This window comes from Camelus ferus, chromosome 7 (assembly GCF_009834535.1).
Source record: "Camelus ferus isolate YT-003-E chromosome 7, BCGSAC_Cfer_1.0, whole genome shotgun sequence".
NCBI lineage: Eukaryota > Metazoa > Chordata > Mammalia > Artiodactyla > Camelidae > Camelus > Camelus ferus.
In genome coordinates, this window is record NC_045702.1 from 51202377 (window position 1) to 51225557 (window position 23181).

The 23181-nt window shown below is 33.9% G+C and overlaps 1 protein-coding gene across 1 annotated transcript; it reads left to right on the plus strand.

The window, feature by feature from the left end:
* Positions 1 to 7465: 7465 nt before the first annotated feature.
* Positions 7466 to 22011, plus strand: AGR3 (anterior gradient 3, protein disulphide isomerase family member). The gene is given in 9 exon segments (XM_032483895.1): positions 7466 to 7496; positions 9550 to 9685; positions 12619 to 12648; positions 12651 to 12681; positions 18579 to 18631; positions 19119 to 19194; positions 19432 to 19496; positions 19934 to 20017; positions 20971 to 22011. Coding segments are annotated over 8 exon segments (498 nt in total). The 5' UTR covers positions 7466 to 7496; positions 9550 to 9576; the 3' UTR covers positions 21021 to 22011.
* Positions 22012 to 23181: the final 1170 nt, after the last annotated feature.

Here is a 23181-nt window from a genome sequence, read left to right on the forward strand (position 1 = left end):
CTGAAAAAGATAGCAACTCTCTGCACTTTCTGTCTTAAATTTCCAGTAACTATAAGAAAGCCTGGTCCAGAGTAGCCACATATCTGGGAAGATACTATTCATTTCTGTCCATTTTCAAGTTTTGTCTCATTTAATTTTTGTAACTCTGTAAGATGAACATTATCGTTATTTCTATTTGCATTAATAATTTGCCTGGGATCTGGGATTGAAGAAGCTACTAATCAACTATTTAGACTCAGACATCCTAGCCGTAGGGCAGAAGGACAACTAGAAAGTGGATGCAGAGGGCAAATGGTCCCATCATCATAGCTCTGTAAGTGAGAAGTTGTCATGACGATTGTTAAAATAATGGAAATATTAGAGAAAGCATTATAAAATACGTGATCAATATCAGTGTCCCATTTTGAAGCATATAATAAAAGTGAAAATTCCCCTTTCAAGTCTCGCTCTCCCTTCAATCAGCACTGGAGAATCAGTTCCCCATCCTGACGCATCACGGGACCAGTCTTTCCAGCTGTTAGAATCTACCTATGCCTCTTCTCTACGGCCTCCACTCTTAACCACTGTGTGATGCCTCCCTTACTGGGAAAAATACACAATTTAAGTTTAAAGGATCTAAGTTTGAAACTAGGCTCTGTCACTGTAAGCTTGGGCAAGTCACTGAACTCACTTTAGGCTCAATTTAAAGGAGAATAAATGGTAGCTTTCAATTCAAGATGGCAACCTAAGCCAACATTCCTCTAATGTTTCCTTTATGTATGTGTAATACAATCCTTTGAATATAGTATGGAAAATTATACCACCTTATAAGCTACAGAAAGCTATACTTAGATGCTTTGAATTTTCAGATTGGCTAAGATAGTACAGGCCGGATCAAAGTGAGAGAGGACTGTTGTGTCCATAATCTAAAATCTGTAAAGGAAAGCTTTCAGGTTCATGAACAAAAGGACCCCTCCAGCAGGTTTGCAGTGGGGCCTAAAGATAAGGCTAAGTCACGGGATGGAAGGCGGGAGTAAATTTCAACTTTGCTGGAATTTCCAGGAAGTGCAATAAAACTTGGAATCTTCATATAGTGGAGAACCACAAAGACACCTATAGTATAAATCGGGCAAAGATACTGGCTTAGGAGAGTGACATCCCTCCCAAGGTTGAATATCTGGCTGGACACACCTCTACAAAGACATCTTATCTTACATACCTAACAAGATCTGTAGTCATAAATAGAGAACAATTTGAAAACAAAACAGAGGTTTATCATTGAAAAGTGTGACTGCTAATTTTTTAACTGTAATGAGAGCAATGAATAATAAATTGAATGCTACAACAATCAGATCAGTTTGTTAGAAAACAAACTAGAGAAATTTATGCCTCTGAGGAAGAGGCTAAAGAGATGAAAATAATCAAGTACACATAGATAATTGTGTCAGAAATCCAACATACACAAATCTTCCAGAAAGAAAAAGTTGAAAAGAATGAAAACAACAACCAGCTACATAATAAGAAAAAACACTTCTAGAAACTGAAGACAGACATGGGTGCTTACATTAAGCAAATTCACTGAGTTCTAGGTAAAATAAAGGAGTAGAAATTTATACTTTAGAATATCTTAATTAAAATTTCAAGAATAAGCAAAAGACTCCTAAAAGCATCTGGAAGGGAAAAAAAAAATCACACAGTAGAGTCAGATTAGCCTCACATCTTTTTTCTACACTAAGCAGAAGATACTACATACTAAACAAGTAAGACACTAAACAGCTACATCTAGAATTTACTGAACCACAAATAATTCAACAACCAAGCAAGTTCTCTTTCCCATAAGAGTAAGAGACATTCTAGTTACACAGATCAGTAAATATCACCCACATACCTTTGCTCTAAAATTCTACAAAACAAAACAAAAATTCTGATAAGATATGACTTAAGAGAAATGTCAATGAGAAGTGAAACCAATGTAAATAAGTGTCAAAAACGGTTAAAAGTTTAATTATGAAACAAGCAAATGCTAAATAATTTTACCAACTAGGACACTGTTGACTAAAAGTGACAGAAAACTGACTCAGCTGCCTTAAACAATAGGAAAAAAATTTTTTATCTCAGCCCTAAATCATGATAGTTCCATGATTGCTTAAAACAGTGACTCTGATGTTTAAACACATACACACACACTCTCCATCTCTCCATGACGCTCTTTAAAGTACATCAATTTTATCCTCCTTAATCACCTTTGTGATACCAAGGTGGCTGCCTCAGCTCCATGCATTACATCCAGACATGACTATATACAATGGAAAAAGGAGTCATTTTCTTTACATTTATTGATTTTCATTAACAGAAAAAAACTTTTTAGATTTCCCCTCATAGTTCATTGGCCAGAATCATACCACATTTTCATGCTTAAAGCAACACTGTTTTAGAATCAGACCATCATGAATGGGTTAAGATAGACCAGGTGTTTACAACATCGGCATTACTGACACTTGGGGCTGACTAATTCTTTGCTGTGGGAGCTGTGCATGGCAGAATGTTTAAAATCATCCTTGGCCTCTACTCACTAGATGCCAGTAGCACTCTCTCCAGTTGTGACCATCAAAAATGTCTCTAGACATTGTCAAATGTCCCTAGGTTGAAAACCACAGTGATATACTAATTAAGATTTCCCTTTGTGGCTGCTATGAGGCCCAACTCCCCAAAATATACAGCAGCACAGAGACAAGGGAACATCTGAACTAAATCGGTGTCTTTCAGGAAAGAAGCCTATGTGAATGAAAAATAGTCTTAAGTAAGCAACCAATAGTATTTAGTTCAGTAATTCTGTAAAAGGGATAGAAGCAAATGTAAAATATGAAATTAAAATCCTGCATTATCTGAAACAAAACAGAGGATGAATGAAGGGCTTTAGCAGGACTGAGGACTGCCAGTACATCGTTACTCATCAAGCACAAGGAATAATTACAATATGCGATTTACTTGACTTATAGAAACATGCTGTTAAACATTAATTTTTATTGTGGCTCTGTACATGCAGTATTTAGCCCCTAAGAACCCTGACTTGGTTCACCCTGGCTGTGTGAAGCAGCAGATCAGCTGAAAGTGCTATGTCCTCTATTACTATCTATTGAAGTCATACACAAAGATGTATAATCCTCCTAGAATATAATTTATTCTGTGTCTTGGTGTTTTCATATCTGCAGCTTATGAATATAATTTCATTTTTACAGATTAAATCATAAGCTTTGAAACTCAAATTTATCTCATTATGAACATTATATTTGCTGTTTTAAGATTCTTTTTCCTCTAATCTCTTGATAAAAAGGTCATAGCCACGCTCTCTCCAGCCCTTTAAATGGAACCGGTTGTCTCAGCATTTCCAAGAGCCCTGCCCCTGCTTACCCTCCCCCCGACCCACACTTTTCCTTCTCTCTTTCCCCTGGTTCTGTGACTCTCTGGCTTTTCCCCACTCTATGTATCTGTTCTTCATCCACTGGTAAACTCTTTTTGGATCCCTCTGAAGACTTTCCATGGCTGCCTCCCAACCTAGCACACTCCACTTCAGCTTGACCCGACCCACAGTTTCCAAAACAGGCTGTCCCTAAACAGGACCTGAGCAAACTCAGTGGCCAGTCTAGGTCCCTGATCTCCTTCCATCAGAGGAAAAATACTTTTCTATTTGTAAGCATCAGAACATTTTTATGGATAAAAGGAAAAGGCTACCCTCACAGGCTGCAGGTAACAGCCTAATTGAAGAACTTGAATCTCTAATCCAAAATACTACATCCATAATTCTACTTAATCTTACATAGCCCACCAGACAAGTTCCAAGGAATAAATCCCACTTATATCTACATTGTAAAAATACCATAAGTTTACCAAGTGTTTAGGTGTAGTATCCTGAAAGTTCAGGGACTTAGATGGTTAATGGAAATGAAAGGGCCATTATTTTGCATTGGGAGATGTAACCCTTCTTGACAGAGCAAGCAACTGTAGGTTGCAGCCACTGAATGTGAGAAGCTTATAAAAACACCATGCTTTTAAATATTTGATATAAAATAACACTGCTCAATAACAAATTCTGGAGGTACCTATTCCTTTAAACCAAAGATTTTTTTTTTTCCAGAAACCAGTATTTTTAAAACAAGTATTTACCTCTATGGGATTTAGAAAATAAAGACGGATAAACATTCTCTACAGGATATTTTTTCCTCTTTCATTTACTGAATGGCTTCAAAAATCCCTCTTCTGATATGGTACAATATTCAGTATTATTAAATGAAAAAGGGGGGTCAGATATATCGATAGAATGGCACCATCTGTTTCAAAATAAACGTTTTATGTAGAATATAGAGAGATGATAGACAGACAGATAATAAATTAATAGGAACATGCTTGAATATAAAGAAAATTTCCAGAAGAAATTTCAAGAAGTTGATAATAATCATTGGCTCTAGGAAGGAGACTCACACATTGGAAGATGAAGGGAGACCTACTTTCCACTGTTGACCATTTTGTACTGTTTAATTTTAATATATTTTCAGTGAGAGTCAAACTGAAACAGACAGATGGACACACAAACATGTGTGCACACAAAGTGGATAGGTAATTCTAATCCTAAATTCAATTTATGATTTATGTGACCTATTAATTTTATAAAAATATGGGTCACTGCCATTGAAAGAATTAATCCCAAGTGTGGACTATCTCAACTTATTAAATGTCTTTACTTAATTAGACAAATGTATATTCTGTTCCCAAATAAAATAAAATAGGAAAAAACCTACAATTTTGTAGCCTGGAAATTCAATGAAACATTTAAAGTAATCAAAGAAAAATAACTTATTTTGCATGTTTCATCTTATGAAATTTTCTGTAGAAGTGATTTTAAACAAATTAAAGTATATAAGATTTTTCATTAAGATTAAAGTAGATTATAACATTAAAAATACTGTCCTCTATTGAAATAGTTTTCCTCAAATATAGCAGGTAACCAAGAAACTACAGAAAGAGTATTTTCTTAATCAAAAATAGTATGGTCTACAGGGAAGTATCAATTGAATCTGATGTCAATTCCAAGTATATTAACCATAAGGACAACTTGGAAGATGATTACAGGCAGTTTTATGAAAAAATAAATACAAGATCACATTGAAAAATAAAGACCAATAATACCAGAGAAATCTTCAGAAAAATATTAGCCACCTAGTATAAGAGACAAGTACAGTTAAGAAACTGGTTAACATTAATATATACAGAAAATAATTTTAAATTTTTGCTATAATATACATAAATATATTTTAAAGATTTTTACTTTTGAGAATAATCTTTAAAAGAACTATCTGTGATCCATTATACAAAAAGACCAATTTTGGCTGACAAATACATATTTCAAAATATTACAAAAAATTATATAATTTTAATGGCTTTTATTACCTTTTACTCTCAAAGTTGTCCTGGTGTAGAGAAGGTATTACATGGTCACACTAGTGGGAAAGAACCAATGATGGTGATCAGCTCAGACACCTTGGAAACTAATTTCACTACCCCTTAAGTACCTGACTTACTCATTCTCACTTACCACCTATTAATATAGATAATATGCAAGGAATTTAACAAGGATGTCAGAATATTTTGAGATTTTTCTATAAACCATTACCAGTCAAGAACAAGGTGAAAGCTTTCCCACTCTCTTCAAGAGGAAAACTTAGGGATCACTGTCCAGCTATTTCTTTGCTTTATAAATGCTGGATTTAAAGTTTAAAATTGTAGGTCAAGTTTCTTAACCTCCAGCAGGAAGGATTCTATTGAATAGCATGTTCCAAAGAAAATTCCCTTTGAGAATCCTATCTAAGGAAGAAAGTACAGTAAAAAAAATATACAACTCAGTAGTACAGTTAAAGAATAATACAACCTGGCTAAAGGGTGCTTATCTCTGGATCACAGGGAAGATTCACTAGGAAAACTATAAATTTACTACATAAAATGAATACATTTACTCTCCTGTATACATATATCCATCTTTATGCAATAAAATCCAACATTCCTGCTTTGAAGATATGTAGTATAGGAATAATAGCTACTTTCTTATAGCAAATGAAACCAGCACTACATCTCAGGTTGAAATACTAGATGCATGTTCCCTTTAATATCAGAAGGAAGATAAACACCATCTCCACTCTGGCAGTACATTGATTAATATAATGGGTAATTGAAAAAAAAAAAAAAAGAGAGGGAGAGAGGGAGGGAGGAAGGAAAAAAATTGTTGAATACCCTAGATGAAAGACGAGCCAACTTTTTCTGTAAAAAGCCCAACAGAATTATTTTAGGCTTTGCAGGCCACACGGTCCCTGTCTCAGTGCTCCATCCTCTTCGCTATTAGAATGTAGAAGTAACTGTGGACAACACGTGAGGAAATGGACATGGCTGTGTTCCATCCTGTAGTCCTATCTGTGGACACTGAAATTTGAATTTCACATGATTTTCACCTGTCACAAAATATGATTAGTTTTATTCCCCCCCCCCCCAACCATTTTAAAATGTAAAAGCCATTCTTAGCTCTCGGACTGTAGGGCCAGATTTGGTGACCCTGCCCTAGATCACTTTAACAGTAATTAAGTCCAGGAAATAGAACTTGGGGTGGGGAAGGGCGGGAGAGTGTGTGTGTGTGTGTGTGTGTGTGTGTTGCGGGTGGGGTGATCATGGACAAGGCAGTACTGGTAAAAGGGAAGAGAATTTTACTTTTTGTTTTGACACAACTTCACACTTTAAAAATGTTTTACTATAATCACGAATTAACTATAACATTTGAAAAATCTATTAGCTAAGTATAAACCTATCTAATGGCCTGGTTTCCTATTTTTTGCAATGGTAAGGTAAAGGATTTTATAAAGAAGACTATATATATACCAAGTCATCAAATTATAGAAGTATTAAATGTTAAAGCAGCATTTTTATTTTTTTCTCTCTTGGAAAAAAAAAAAAAACTGATCTCTTTAGCTGTTAATTATGTTCCTGTAAACAGAGTTAACTTTAGGAATATTTGCTTTGTATCTAATCTGCAAGCCTCACTGACCTTTCATCAAGAACAATGGTGCACACAGTTCCTACATTCATACTGCTTCCTTCCCGCCCCCCCACTTTTTTTTTTTGGTGTTGAACTCCAGCCAAACATTAAATTGCCTTGGGAAGTAAATGGTGGAAGAGTAAAAAGCACAAAGATGGTATCTGGCCTCCTTTTATGAGGACACTCAATCTTAATTTAGAGAAAGAGAGAAGAGTCTTTTGTGTGTGTGTAGCATGAGAACTGGAGAGAAGTACGAATTTTTCAGACAAGCCTATTTTTGTAAGTTTGCAGGTGGACTGTGCTCTTGTTTCAATCCAGGTGGGGCTGTAGATCGGGGTAGGAGGGGCGTTTGTGTGAGTGCACATGTGCACCTATAAATCCACACCCATTTTTAAACCAGAAACATCCAGAATACTTTCAGCAAGAGCACTTAATAGTTCAGGTAAGCAAGCAAAATTTCTAGATTACTTAGTGATCAAGCTCTGCTATATTTAAATGATCAATTTATTGCTATTCAAAAGTGAGGTCTTCAGTAAAACAGAAAAAAAAATTTTTTTTCTTCTTTTAATAAACTATATATCCTTTGCTGGCTTCATACTTTTATTCTCTACTTAGATAAATGATATAATAAACTAACACTGACCAAGAATGATCCTTTAAAAATTATGCTGAAAGTTAACAATTATTCCTCCCTTATACATTATAAGTATGTAATACTTTCAGTAAATTACTTACGTTAAGTTACTTTTGAAAAGGAAAATACTAGTGTCAGAAAATGCTAACTACCAGTGTTTATAATACCTATTGTTGCCATTTAGTTACTTGCCTCTGGAGTGCACTGTTAGCTGCTCCAAGACCATAACCATGTCATACTTACCTGTGTCCCTCAAGTAGCTTAACTCACACATCTGATACTAGAAGATCATAAATAATTCATGTTCTATTTCCTAGGGAAATTTAATGTTCATCCAAAATTAAAAAATGTAAGTTGACTGGCTTTGAAATAGGATATATTTAATATCTATTTTATAATTTATCAATGTAAAACAGAAAACAAGTATTTTGATTTTAAGTAGAACACCCTGACAATAATACATAATTCAAAATGTGAAAAAAAAAATCATTTCCTATTCACTCTAAATTTGGCAGCTTTAAAATAGGAAAATGGTAAAGCTACACTTTCTCTCTTTTGATATAAATTCTACCTACTTATCTCTGTTTTTATCATAGAGAACTTCTTCTAATACATCCTCTAGATTAACTTTTTCTCACTCTTAACTCTGTACTTTCAGAGATCCCTGGAAGAATCTTAAGGCAATTAGGGACTCTCTTATCCAGGAAAGAGAATGAAGGCACATAAAATGTTAATACAATTTCAGGGATTTTTGAGACTCTGGTAGCCCAATTATAGACCTTCTAGGAGACCACTGGACCCAGGTTAAGACCCTGCCTTAAACGGTTGTTTCAATTTCTCCACTGCAACTTTCACCCTGACAGAGGCTGCCCTCCACATATTGGACTTGGTGATCCAGATTCAGCTGTCTTTACTCCCTACTAAAATCTACCCTTTCTTTGTCTCAGTCCAGTCTGTTTCTTTGTTATGGTCCAAGGTGACGTCCGTAAGGTAAAAAATGGCATCCTGCAATCAATGTTTTATGGTATTAGTAAGTTATATGAACTTAAACTGCACTCCTTATCAGCACCATGGTTACTGTTTAACAGGGTTTTTCAGTGCTTGAATTCCAAGACATTAAAAAGTGGGTACCCTGCAGATTTGGAAAGAAAGTAATTTAAATAGGACCAGACCCACCATTTTCAATTCACCGGAGGACCGAAGGGATACACTGCTAGCAAGAGAAAGATAAAATGAAAGGAATTATTGTTAAATAGGGCAGAGCTGTAAACTTAAGCCTTTTGAGGGAGAGTAAATGATGGAAGGATGAGAAAGATAAGTGACTACAGAGGAACCGAAGAACAAGAAATCTCCATATTCTATTTCTCCTCTGAATTCAACTAAAGCAGTATTTGTTCATGCCTAATCTTACTATCTTGGTATAGAATTAAAATGTTGTTTTAACCTATTAGATCAAGAAGAATCAAAAGGCAAAGAATCTTTATGCACGACAAACGTCAGCTTTCCATTGCATTTAGCAGTTGCAAGGCTTTTAAAATCAACATGATCTTACTAGTGCTGTGAGTGCCAGAATACAGTCAAAAGCAGGCTTTGGGTGCCAGTTTTCTTTCAACTGCCTTCAACTTATTGCTCCCAGGAGACCCAGAATATGGCTTTTCATCAAGGGGACATTTATTGAGTTCACTGTATTTTTAAAATATTTTCAAAATAAAATGTGAAAGTTCTAGGTGGTTTTACCATGTCAACTCACACAAGCAGAGCCATGTGTCACCATAGGTTTGGTCTAACTCTTAACAAATGTCTTAGCCTGAAGTAACATACTGGATTTTAAAAAAAACTTTTTTTTTTTCCTATCATCCAGCTTCTTCTGAGAGATTCTCTAGAAGACATGATGTTACACTCAGCTCTGGCCCTCTGCCTTTTACTCATCGTGGTTTCTTCCAACCTTGCCATTGCAATCAAAAAGGAAAAGAGACCTCCTCAGACACTCTCAAGAGGTACTGTAATCTCAGTTTATTTTCCAAACTTAGTCATTTGGATTGTTTTACACTTCCTCATCTCTTGCCCATAGACTAGTTATAAAGCAAACTCAATCCACTGAAGTAGGGGTTATATACCACTTTAAAATAGGGGGAAAAAACCAAAACAGAAACAATCAATAATTTTAAAGAGTGAGCCAAAAACAACTGAAAAAACAGTAACAATTTACTGCATCTTTTACAGAAATAGTGGAGAAGTGGTTTTGCTGCTTATAACTTTGGTAACCAGAGTCCTCAAATATAATATTAATTGATATGTCACAGGCATATCCTAAAAGTAATCAGGATCCCTGAAAATCTGTTCCAGTTCCCTGTCCTCTATTTTTCAGGCAAGAAAATAATTTGGAATGATTTTACACTGGGATGCCCAGAAAATTACACTTTATCTTCATCCTCCAAGAACTTTGGTTAAACAAGTGTTTGCCATGTTGACTCCACAAAGCAGCTGCAGGAGTTTTAGAGGACGTAATCTAGATTTGTCATTGGTTACATGTTTAGAAAATATTTCTATTTTGTACCTACTGTTTTACTTTGGCCTAAGAAACAATTGTATCTTCATCTATAATGAAATATTTCATAAAGAAAATTCTCAAAATTGGTTCCTACAACTCCAAGTAATAGAAATGGAGACATAATCAGTTGTCTCCACACAATTAATTCTAAACAAGTAGCAGAAACCAAAAAATACTTGACTGCTACTTGGAATGGTAATGTGTGAATCGAGCAAACAAATGAACACCAATTGTAGCATAATTTCAAATTTAAAAATATTGACTTTCTTACCAAGTTAATTCATTCCTTAACAGATGTATTGGGTGTCAGCCAACTGCCCATCAATGTTCAGCCAAGCTAATTAATTCTACTTCAGTTTAAAAATCATAGAAAATATCAATCTAAAAAAATCAGTAAGTTTTGGTAAAATTAATAAAAGAGGGAAATATTTTCTTAAGTATAATTTATCATATATCTCCATACATAAACACAATAATTATAAAACAATGAACTTAGTAGCCTTAAAGTGCCAAAGACCAGATTAGTCATTGCCCTTAAAGACCCTTGAGGGCTGAGTTAAATACTATACTCTAACTGTAATTAAGGTACCAACATTCTGGGTATTCACTTTCAAATGTCCATTAAAACTATTTAGTGAATTTTATGAAAAATATACTCTGTGTGCAGTAAATTTTAAACAACTTGATGATCCTGCTATTCAGTTAATATGATTTCAGTAGGGAAGATGCATGAGAACAGCTAGGAACTCCATTATTAAGAACTGGTTTCCATGTGGTTAAGCACTGTACCATCTAGTGACATATGGGAAACAACTGAGAGAATAAAGCTCAGAATGAATGAGGGTTTAAGGTGGGGGTGAAAGGGAGTTTGGGTACAGGGCACCAAGCAGCACGTAAAGCCCCTTAGTACAGGGAGCAGCACCAAACACTTAAATAGAGAGAATGTAAGAGAAAATAGAGAATATTAACTGAAAGAAAAAAGTAATAAAAAACAAGAACAACAAAAAATGACTGACAAAACCTTAACTTCCTTTTGAATCAAAAGAACTGCTCTGGACCCAGCACCTGGCCCAATGCTTGGCATATAGTAAGTACCCAATAAATACATATCAGAAAATGAATAAAACCTCAGAAGACAAGTAACTATAGACAGTCCTGGATTATGAATTATAGTAATGAACAGAGACCCTGCAGAGAGTTTAAATTCTGTACCACCTTTGACCTATGATTATGAAGGAAAGTGTATAAAAATAACTAATACAGTATGACTGCCCTACAAAGCTATGAACTGTTTAAGAGCAGGGAATATACTGTCTTACCTGCGTACACCCAGTGCTAAGTGGAGTAAGGTGCACAGCAGATATTCCTTTAATGTTTGTGGAACTAAGTTAAACAGGAGCAGAGAATAGTAACTCTTCCCACTGCTGATGTTCTGGCATTAAATAACATTTGCAACAGAATAGGGTAATTAAGTAAGAGCTGAGTCCCACTGGCTGTTTCTATAATAATTTTCATCTAATACAAAATATGGCATGAAGTTACTACTTGTGGTCCAGCAAAGTTGTAAAGAAAATCTTTCAGGATTATTACAGATAGGAAGGCTTCCTGCTAAGGTGAAGGTACTTAACTAACATAAGATGTTGTCAATCTTTTTCATCTGTAGACTAAGACGTTTCCTGAAAATACTTTGAAATATTTCTGGATGTTCTGTGCATTCTTCTCCTCAATGATCTTGTTCTTCAGTCTGTAAGATACATTCCCAACTACTTGTATCACTTTTAAAGGCAAGTGGGTTCTCTCTCTTCTTGTATTGTTTCCCTCTCCTCCAAGCCTTTGCATGCTTCCTAAACTATATTTCATTGCGTCTCTCAACCATGAAATTCCTATACCACATTTTTTTCCCTGTTAAAATTCAGTGCAAAATTTGAAATCTTTTTTTCATGAACTTTGAAGGCATCAACATCTCTTGGCATTCAAGATTCAAGGACACTGTACAGTCCAGTCCAAAGTATTCCTGACAGACTTACAAGATATGCAAAGATTAACTGTTATTTTCTCCTGTGCATTCTGAAAAGAAAAACTTTGGCATGGCCAGAGCTGTCCTTTCAATCACCACTAATCATAATGCACCTATTAAACATTCACTGGGTTCAAGACCATAGGCCTTGAAATTTGAAACAGTCAAAAAATCTCAGCACTATTATCTGAAAGGACACAATCTCTTCTTATCTAGTTATAATTATGTATCTTCTATACCACATGTCAGACAACTGCTTGGTAGCTTAAATATCTGTAGATAGATACCTGCTTATCACGTGCCCATTCCAGAACTCTTTGGTGGTCCTAAGCTGATACACTGATTTCTCTCTTCTGTTTTAGGATGGGGAGATGATACCACTTGGGTGCAGACTTAGAGGAAGGCCTCTTTCATTGTCAAAAAAGGTAAAACACCTCTCAGTTAATTTTGACAGAGGATATAAATACCTCCTCATATAAGAGCCAAAAATTAACATGTTAGCCTTTGAAAAAATACAGTAAGAATTTGCTCTGATGTTGTATGCTGTCTGGATTAAGTGTTGCTGTTAGAATTTTTTCTTGTAAATAAGAGCTCTAAATACCTTTGTATTAATTTCTTAATTACCCAAGCAAGCATTTTGTATATTGAGGAATAATTGACCTATTAACATTACATTAGTTTCAGGTATACAATACAGTAATGACTGGATATTTATATATTGAAAAATCACCACAAGTCTTGTTAACATCCACCAAGCAAACTTCTGAATATAAATTACATAAAACAGCATCACTTCTTGGGCAATATACAAGCTTAAACAGAAAACTGGTTTAGAGCAACACTTCTCAAGGCTGTCTGATCATCAGAACAATTAGGAGAGATTTCTTTGAAGTCCATATTCAGAGTCAGTCAGGCAAGTGCTTACTCAGTATCCATTGCTATGTGCCAAGCACTATTTTCGCACTCAATGACCAAGAGTGACATGGTTTTTATCCTTGAAGATCTACAAAATCTTTGGGGATGGAGCTGAGAAACTTATATTTTTAAGAGTGCCTCAAGAATGTATCAAATATCTAAAGAATGCTCAATTCAACTCTTTAAAGAAAAAGGAAAGATTCCAAATAAGAATTGAGTAAAACACTCTCAACACTAGGCAAATACTAAAAAAAAATAAAAAAATATAGAAGTCTACAGAATAATCTTATTTCCAAATAGAAATGTAAAAAACAAACAAGGTATTAGCAAAAAGCAGCCAGCAGAACATTTAAACAATATATTCTGATAAAGTGAGATTTAGTCTGAGAATACCATAAGATTCAAGATTAAGAAATCTATTAATTAAAATAATTTAAAATTTATAAGGACACAAATCACACAAGTATCTCCTATCTCCATAAATGCTAAAAAGGGATTTAATGTAATGCAAAATCCATATTTGAATTTTTAAAAAATTATCTAATATTAATTTATTATTATTTATCTAAAAAGGAAATAATTGTCCAGCAAAAAGCCAACATCATGCTTACTGGGAAAGCAAATTAAAGTATCCCACTGTTGGATTCTTTAATCAACACAATTACTAACACTGTTCTGAAGATATTAACAAATATAATTAGATGAGAAAAATTAAAAGTATAAAACTTGGAAAGGAGAAGGTGAAAAATCTTCATTTGCAGATAATGACTGTACATGAAAAACCAGAGAATCAGCTGAATGTATTCAGAAGTATGAAGATTCACTTAAATTAGATGAGCTTAAATTAATACCTGGAAATAAACAGCATTTATATATAAAAAATTAAAACAAAGGAACTTATAAAATACCTTATTTAAAATAGCAATAACAAAGATAAAATGTCCTAGGATAAGCCTGACAGAAATGTACAGTATCTATATGAATCTAAATGTACTACTGAGGAAAAAAATTACAAACCTATGAGAAGGGATATTGTGTTATTGATAGGAAGACTCAACATCATAAAAATGTCAATTCTCTCTACACTTAAAAAAATTTTAAGACAACCACCATAGAATGCTACAGATTTTTTGAAACAATTGTAAAATTGATATGGAAACCGACATAAATAGGAACATTCTGAAAAGAAAAGAAATCAGGGGAACTAGCCCTTAATATGAAATATTTTATAAAACTATAATAAAACAAAATATTACTGGTAAATGAATTAAATAGAATGGAGAGTACAGAAATAAAACTTGATACTACAGAAATTAAACACAATAAAGTGGCATTTAAAATCAGGAATAGGGGAAACAGTATGTAAAATAATTATTAGTGAGAAGTTGATAGCCATTTGTGAAAAATAAATAAATTTGAATCCATACCTTACATTTTATATCAAAATAAATTACAAAGATTTATTTAAATGAAATCATTAAGGTACTAAATGATACTATTGCAAAATGTTACTTCTTTACATTCTTAGGGTAGGGAAGGGTGGATATTAGGGTGAAGGATGAGGGGTGTCTAGGATACAAAAATAAAGCACTTAATTTTGAGCCCTAGATGCTACTCCTGCCTTACCCTAGACCTCCTTTAAGCTTGAGTATGGCCAAAGTAAAAAGAAGGGGGAAAAGGACAATAGAAAAATCCTAAAATAAATGGCAAATATTTTTCATTATGTGAATTTCTACACACCCAAAAACTTAAGCAGAAGAAAAAGACAAAAAATAAAAACAGAAAGCTATAGCACATATCATAAGGGTGAATTTTTCTAATAAACAAAAAACTCAAATTATTAAGATAAAGGTCAGTAAGTCAATGAGAAAAAATGAACAAAAGATATGGAGGATAGGTCATAGAATAAAAATAAGTAACCTAAACATGAGTAAGACTATTTTTTACAGCTTTATTGAGATATAATTGACATATTAACATTATACAAACTTAAGGTGAACAATGCGATGACTTGATATACCTATATATTGTACAATGATTACCCCATTAAGGTTAATTAACACATCGCCTCACATAGTTAACTTTGTACGTGTGGTGAGAATTTTTAAGATGTACTCTCTCAGCAATCTTTAAGTATACAATACAGTATTGTTAACTCTGGTCACCATTAGATTCCCAAGACTCACTCATAACTCGAAGTGGGTACCTTTGATCACCTTCACCAATTTCCCCCATCCTCACAACCCCCACCCCCGGAAACCACCAATCTACTCTCCATTTCTGAGTTTCAGGTTTTTTGGGGGGTGGGGGAGTGGGGAGGGCATTATTTGTTTTAGATTTCAGATCCCACTAGGTGAGATCATACAATATTTGTCTCTGACTTATTTTACTTAGCATAATATGCTCAGGGTTCATTCATATTGTCCCAAATATGTTGACAGACCCATTGTTTCCATGTCTTGGCTATTTAAACAACACAGCAATGAACGTGGCAGTGTAGATACCTCTTCAAGATAGTGATTTCCTTTCCTTTGATATATACCCAGAAGTAGAATTGCTGGATCATATGTTGATTATTTTTTCTAAGAAAGTAAAACCACGTTCACCTCCCTCTTTTCACCTTTTGGATGAAAGAAATTAAAAGCTTGCAGACCAGTTTTAGTGAGAGGAAAAAGTTATCTATCACACTACCAGAGAGGATATAAACTGGTACAGATCCTATGGAAAGAATACACTTTCAAAACATACATCATAATTACAAATGTGCACTCTCTTTGACCGAGAAATTCCACCTCTGAAAATTTATTACCAATACACCCATCCACATGCAAAATTAGATATGAATAACGTCATGTTCATCAAAGCACTGCTTCTAAATGTTTAGAAACAATCTAAACACAAAAGATTGAAAACAATTTAAATATGTATCTTTAGGAGAGTAATAAAGATCCAGATAATGGAATAATATACAGAAGCACAAGGGAATGATATCCAAGGTATAACGTTACACTAAAAAAGCAAAACACAAATACGTAAGCATAGTGTGCTAATATTTGCATTTTTAAAAAAAGGATTATATACATATACATACATATGCATATACTTATTTGGTTACATGACCTGAAAACCTCTGGAAGTAAACTCAAGAAATTGTAACACTGCTTACTTCTGGAAGCAGGAATGCCAGAATTTTTACCTTTTTAACTTTTGAATTCTAAACCCTCTGAATTTCTAATCAGTTTTAAATGAAAAATACATAGAACTTTAAATGATAATTCACCAAATGATGCTGAGAAGCAGCCAGGCTTGGCAGGCTCTAATTTTAGGGCATCTCAGAAGTACAGCTAACTAGAATTTTTTCTCTCAACTCACTTTTTTCACAATCCAATGTGCTGTTTCATGAGATTTTAGAACAGGGACCACCTGTTTTTATTTAGTCTGCAAGTCAAGGTTGATTTTTCCATTTTTAAATTAAAAAAAAAAGAAGAAGAAGAATATTTAGTGACAGATGAAAGTCACTTGAAATTCAAATTCCACGTTATAAATAAAGTCTTACTGTAACACAGCCACATTCACTTTTTTTGTTGCACGTTGTCCACGGCTGCTTTCCTGTAATAATGGCAGAAGTGAGCAATTACAAGGAGACCACATAGCCTGCAAAACCTCAAATATTTTACTATCTGCCTCTCTGCCTAAAGTTTCTGAGTCCTTTTTCAGGCGTCCCTACTTCACTGTCAGCCAGAAACAGAAGCACTTCTTCCTTTTCCCCCTGCAACAGAATACTGTCTTGGTTTGCATGTCTAAACAGCCCATTCAAAGCTGAACTGTTAAGACTGAGTATTCTGTGATCTTGATACATTTTTCCTTGGACTCCACTTGCCCCAAAATCTGATGCTGAAATTGTTTTTCCAGGAGTTACATCAGTATCTTTCTCTATACATAGCTGTCCTTGTTTCCAGTTGCCATGCTAGGAGGAAATGGGAGCAGTTCAGGAAATCAGAAATGACTCATGCCCTGAACTGTTCTGTGTCTCAGGACACTTATCTACCTAAGGCAATCAGAGCAAGAGTTGTTATCTAGTAGAAAGATTACTACTTGGTGCTTAGGAGGTCTAAGTTCTACATGTGTTTCTTAAAAAATGTAGTAAGTATTCTTAGGCTTAGTTTTCTACCAACAAAAAGGGGTAATGATATGTCATTCATCAGGTATCTAGTCTGCTTTTTCACCAGTAAATGTGAAGTTGTTGGCAATTTTAGCTCTTTGTTATAAATTTTAAGAGGTAAGTTGTAGGATTTAGTCTTATCTAAAGTTAACTTACATTCTAAGTTTGAGAATTGAATAAAATAAAACAAAATTCTAAGTTTGAGAATTGAATAAAACAATTCATAAATAAGTTTCTACTGTATAGCACAGGGAACTATACTCAATATTTTGTACTAATCTATAATGAAAAGGAATATGAAAAGGAATGTATGTATGTATGTATGACTGATACATTCTGTACACCAGAAATATACACATGATAAAGTGACTATACTTCAACAAAAAAAATTCACTTTGTTATTTAGCACTTTTGAGACTAAAATTTAAAACAAGATTATTCAATAAGTATTTCACATGGTTACCTCTGTTGTTTTTAAAAAGATTTGTGCTTAATACATAGACACTAGTCTATCTCTTCGTGTACCCAGCATCCTCTCAAAATTAAATATTTTAAAAAACATCTTATGTATCCAAATCACAATTATTTTATCCTTCACTGTAGCTAACATTCTAATTTTTCTCTTATGCTAAAGAGCAGGGAAGTCAATTAGTTACCACAAAAACTTTTTTCAGAGAGTTAAAATAAAAATGACACTGAAAAATACATATGGGAGCAAAGTCTCACTGAGACTACTTGTACTTTGTGAGTTGTGACAAGAATGAAAGGAAGTGAAAATAGTCAAATACTAATAGCCTTTTTGTAAAACTGAAAGCAGACAAAAAAAAACCTAAGTAAAAATTTTGACTCTCTTAAAATTTCATACCAGATGTTCACTGGAAATGAGTATCTTATTCATAACATCCTTTCATCTCTGGAGACAGAATTGACTTTGATGTTTCTAACTGTACTGCACTATACGTAAGAGTGACCTGGTGAGTTTGTTAAGCTAGGTATTCCTGGACCTCACCCTCAGAGATTCAGACTGAGTGGGCCCAGGAGAGCTACATTTCTGGTAAGGCTGATGCTTCAGTTCTGGGGCCATGTTATGAGTAACACCACTACACACTGCAGTGCTGTGATCTGTCAATCTGAGATTTTTACCTTTAAACCTTGTTGAAAGTATGAAAACCTTAAGTCTAACTTCACCGTACATTGTGACTCAAAGTTATTCATTTGGTTTAATTTCACACACTCTGTGTTTAGTAACAAACCATTGATGCTTACTCATCACCTGGAAGATTGTCAATACTGCCAAGGTAATTTTTGCTCCAATAAGTAGTAGAAAAGTGATCTGATTATATACTGTTAAGAAGGCACTCGGCAACTCCAATTTAAAAAAAAAAAAGACAACTGTTAGAATACCACCATTTTACTAAGGTGCTTAAAGACTACACTGACTGTTAACAATCTACTAGTATATTTATGTCCCTTAGAATTTTATATCCCTCTTCCTCCCTCGCTTCCCAGCCAGGTGGGAAAACTGCTGAAAGAATATGTTGTTTTAATCAATGAATCAATGAATGACATGAAATTAGAAAACTAGTGGTTTCATCAATGCAATTATCCCTTGATGTCTTTTTGGATAGACTCTGTCCCTCTTTGCTTTCCAATGAGAGACAAAGTGGCAATGGGCCAATGAACAATTTACATTCAAGTTACAGATGTAAGTGAATGCAAAATACTAGTTTAATTTTGCTACAATAAAAAAAATTAAACTAACTGGCGTTACGTTCTCACCCACAGCACTAAAAAAAGCATTTGCCCAAAATAACGAAATACAAGAAATGGCTCAGAATACTTTCATCATGCTGAACTCATGGTACATGACCTCTACAATGTTTTCTTAGTATCAAAATTCAATGAAAAGTTGATTCTCTTTTTTGTCTATTTTTAATGCAAAAGAACTATAAAGTATTAGTAAATATACACTGTTACACAGAATTTTAAGAGGCCAAATATACAATTTACTAAAAACCTTGTTCATGTAAAGTATCATTTAAATCCAATGTTATAAACAATCCAATCCAATCACATTCATTTTCTTCTTCTTTTGCTAGCATGAGACCACTGATAAGAATTTATCACCTGATGGGCAATATGTGCCTAGACTCGTGTTCGTGGGTAATTGTGTAGTCTTTTCAATCAGATTGACAAAAAAATAGCCTTCTTGTCTTTATTTTTAAATGCTAGTTCAATTACTATTCTTTTTAAAGGGAAATCATTAGTCACCCTGTGAGTAATAGCTAACGTTAGTTCAGTCATTTAATCCATTGTATCTGTACTCTGCAAATTATAAATGCTAAAATTTTAAATACTTTTTAATTAACTGATGCTATTAAGTCAATATCCCAATGTACGTTCAGTACAGTTCTCTAAATTGTGTTGGCAGAGAGCTGTAACACACTAAAATGAGAATTCAGATTAACTCATCATGAATTCACATATATGAAAACTGATTTTGTTTATAAATTTCCTTAATGTTTGTTTCAGAGTAAGTGGAAAGAATGATTTTCTGGACATTTTAAATAAAATATAACTGACTTTATTTTTCTTGGCAGAGCCTTCTGTAACAGTCAGAGCTGATATAACTGGAAGATACTCGAACACATTATACACATATGAACCTCAGGATTTATCGCTATGTAAGTATTCACAAGTTATCTTGAACAGTGATACCAGCAACACTGGACTGTTAGAAGGTCAGTGAAGCCCTCCATCAGTGCTTCTCCACAAACAGTGCTATCCCCACATCACAGTCACTGGGGTGGGTATTGGTGCTAGCGGTTAAAATGCAAACTCTTACCTCCCACCAAAATCAGAATTTCTGGAGTACCTCAGAGTAATTTCTGGAGTACCTTTTATTAAACAAGGATATCCAGTAGTTCTCATGGTCAGTAAAGGTTAAGTTCACCAAACAGAACAGAGTATACATTAAAATTAAACCTTGATATATATAAAGTAGACAAAGAAGCTTATACTATATAGAAGAGGGAATTATATTCAGTATCTTGTGGTAACTTACAGTAAAAAAGAATATGAAAACGAATATATGTATGTTCATGTATGACTGAGGCACTGTTCTATACACCAGAAATTGACACAACATTGTAAACTGACAAAACTTCAATTAAAAAAATACAAAAAAAATTCAGAGCTTAAGAAAGCCAGTCCATTCTGGTATCATATGTGATTTCCTCAAACTGATAATTAAACCTTTTTCTCTTCCTTTAATGCTTATAAGCAAAGAGGTACCTTCTGACTTGGGAGTTTAATTTTTACAATAATCACTATCAACTATGCCTAATAAGAACTATGCGATACTGATACAAAATAATCTGTTAATAAAATAGATACTCCCTCAAAACCCCGTTGATAAAACTGTTTAACAGAAGAAAGCTGATTCACCAGCTCTGAATGGTCTAATCCCTAAATTTACATGTGCACTTTTAGTATAATATTCTTTGATGTTGCAGATAAGTTCCCATGTATTTATAGCTGTTAATTTAAATTGGCCAATTGTAGATTCAGGGGCTAATAGATTATAACATTTGATACCTTCATTCACTAAGAAACTATATATTTACTTTTACTACAGTAATAGAAAACATGAAGAAAGCATTAAAACTCATTCAATCTGAGTTATAATGGATTATCCCTAAGAGGACAAATGTCACGAAGAAAACCTTCTGGGTACTGACTAATACTAAATGGGCAAGTATATGGATTTTGTAACATTTCTATTTCAATTTTTAATGTGTTTGCAGTATTCCTGTGAAGGTAAAATGGTGTTTCAATAAATGTCAAAACCTGAGCATGAGAATATAGTATTTCTACCTGCATCAGCAGCAAAGAAAGCTTGTCATGAGCTGATAGTGGAAACAGGAAGACGTCAATCAGAGGTGTCCACACTGATTGGTTCTATTTCCTCATCTATCATTCATCCCACCAAGTAACCTAATCTTAATTCTGCCCCCTCAACTGTATCAAACCTGCAACTTTAGGTGGCAAATGATCAGCATGTTGCCAAAGCGAATGGATGCATCTCTGCCCACTTAATTATTTGAACTTTTAGCAGCATAACTTTCAGAGTTAACCATTTCTTTTTTCACTCTAAAATAGACATTTAAAAACTAATTACAATGAATTAAACCTTAAATATGTTTTCCTTGAGTTACTGGGTGGATATTTAACACTTCTAATAATTTTAAGAAGACTATAACTGCTGCCAGAATACTAAAAAATTTCTCCAGTTAGCCAATAGAAGAGGAGTATATCCGTTCTGAAATTATCAACCATGCAAGCACCAACTCAATGCTTCACAGGAAGCTTCTGGGATATCATATCTATGTCTTCTATTCCCTTAAATAAAACCAAAAACTTCTAATTTTTTATGGATAAAATTTCTATAATCAGTTGAAGTAATTCTAATTACTAATGGAAATCCCATAATCAGCTGGAAGTAATTCTTAGAAGAGAGAATGTTTCAGATAGGCAAACACATTCCTAATCCACAGGATTTGATTACATTTAAATAATTTGAAATTTTTGACATATGAAAGTACACTTTTACGAGACAGATAAACAACATCTATGAAATTGGTATCTGACTAATTCCAATGTTTCATGAGTGAGAGGAAGAAAGTGTTCTCCCAGGTTTTATTTGCTCACTATTCAGTTCATTTTAAGCAGATCTTTAGCAATAGATTTATTTGGATATAAATGGGTTACATGCCTATTAATACTAGATATCCATGTAGCCTCTTTGCAAAAGAATATTAAGTAACCTTTTTAATTTAGATCACAGTCTGGAGTTGGTTTTTTTAATGCATTCTAAGAGATCAAAGTGTACTGGCATTCTCTAATTTAAGAACTTCATATATGAAGACTAACATAACTGATTCTATTGTTGTACAAATAGTGCAGACAGAAAATGTCAGTGGTCATTTACAGTGAACTAAGAAGAGATCACATGACAATTTAGTTGCTGCTTTAAGAATTAATAGAATATTCACTTGTTTTTCTTCAATTACTGTAAAAATGTTACTAAATAATAGATTATTCTTTATCATAAAAATGTATGTGTCCTTGTACTTGCCATATGTATTTATACTACATATAATTTAAATGTTGGGCAGTTAGGTACAGGTAGGCACTGGGCAGGGGGAGAGGGAGGGGAAAGAAACAGAACACAAGGAACCTGAGCTGTCAATCAACCAGAGCCAGGGAACCTGAGTTGTCAATCAATCAATCAACCAATCACGAAACCAGGATATAAAAACAGGAAAATCAAAAGAAAGGCGCCATTTTTCCTGTCTTGGATTGGCCTGCTCCCTCTTCTCGGGAGTGTACTTTTACTTTTTTTACTTCACTGATAAAAAGCTTGCTTATATCACACTTTCTGTCTCTCGTCAAAAATCTTTTTTTCAGGTGACTAAGAAACAAGGTAATTCTTATTTTCCTTTTCCTGGTAACACAATTATGCATGTAATTATACATATGCTAACAATTACTATATATTATATATTTTATTTGATAATAAATTATATTAGTTTAGTCTTGTAACCAATTTCGTTTCCTTCTCTACCATACTTTAACAATTGAATTCTATATCCTACTTGACATTTCTATCTAATTTCTTCATTTCATAAAATTAGTGGTTTAGATTCGATCACTTCTATGGTTACCACTAACTTTGAAATGCAGGACAAAGCATAGAAGCCACATAGGTAAATACAAGCTTACTTCCATTACTTTTAGCGTTGTAATCTCCAAAAAAGTATTTATTCCTTCTCTAACACATCCAATA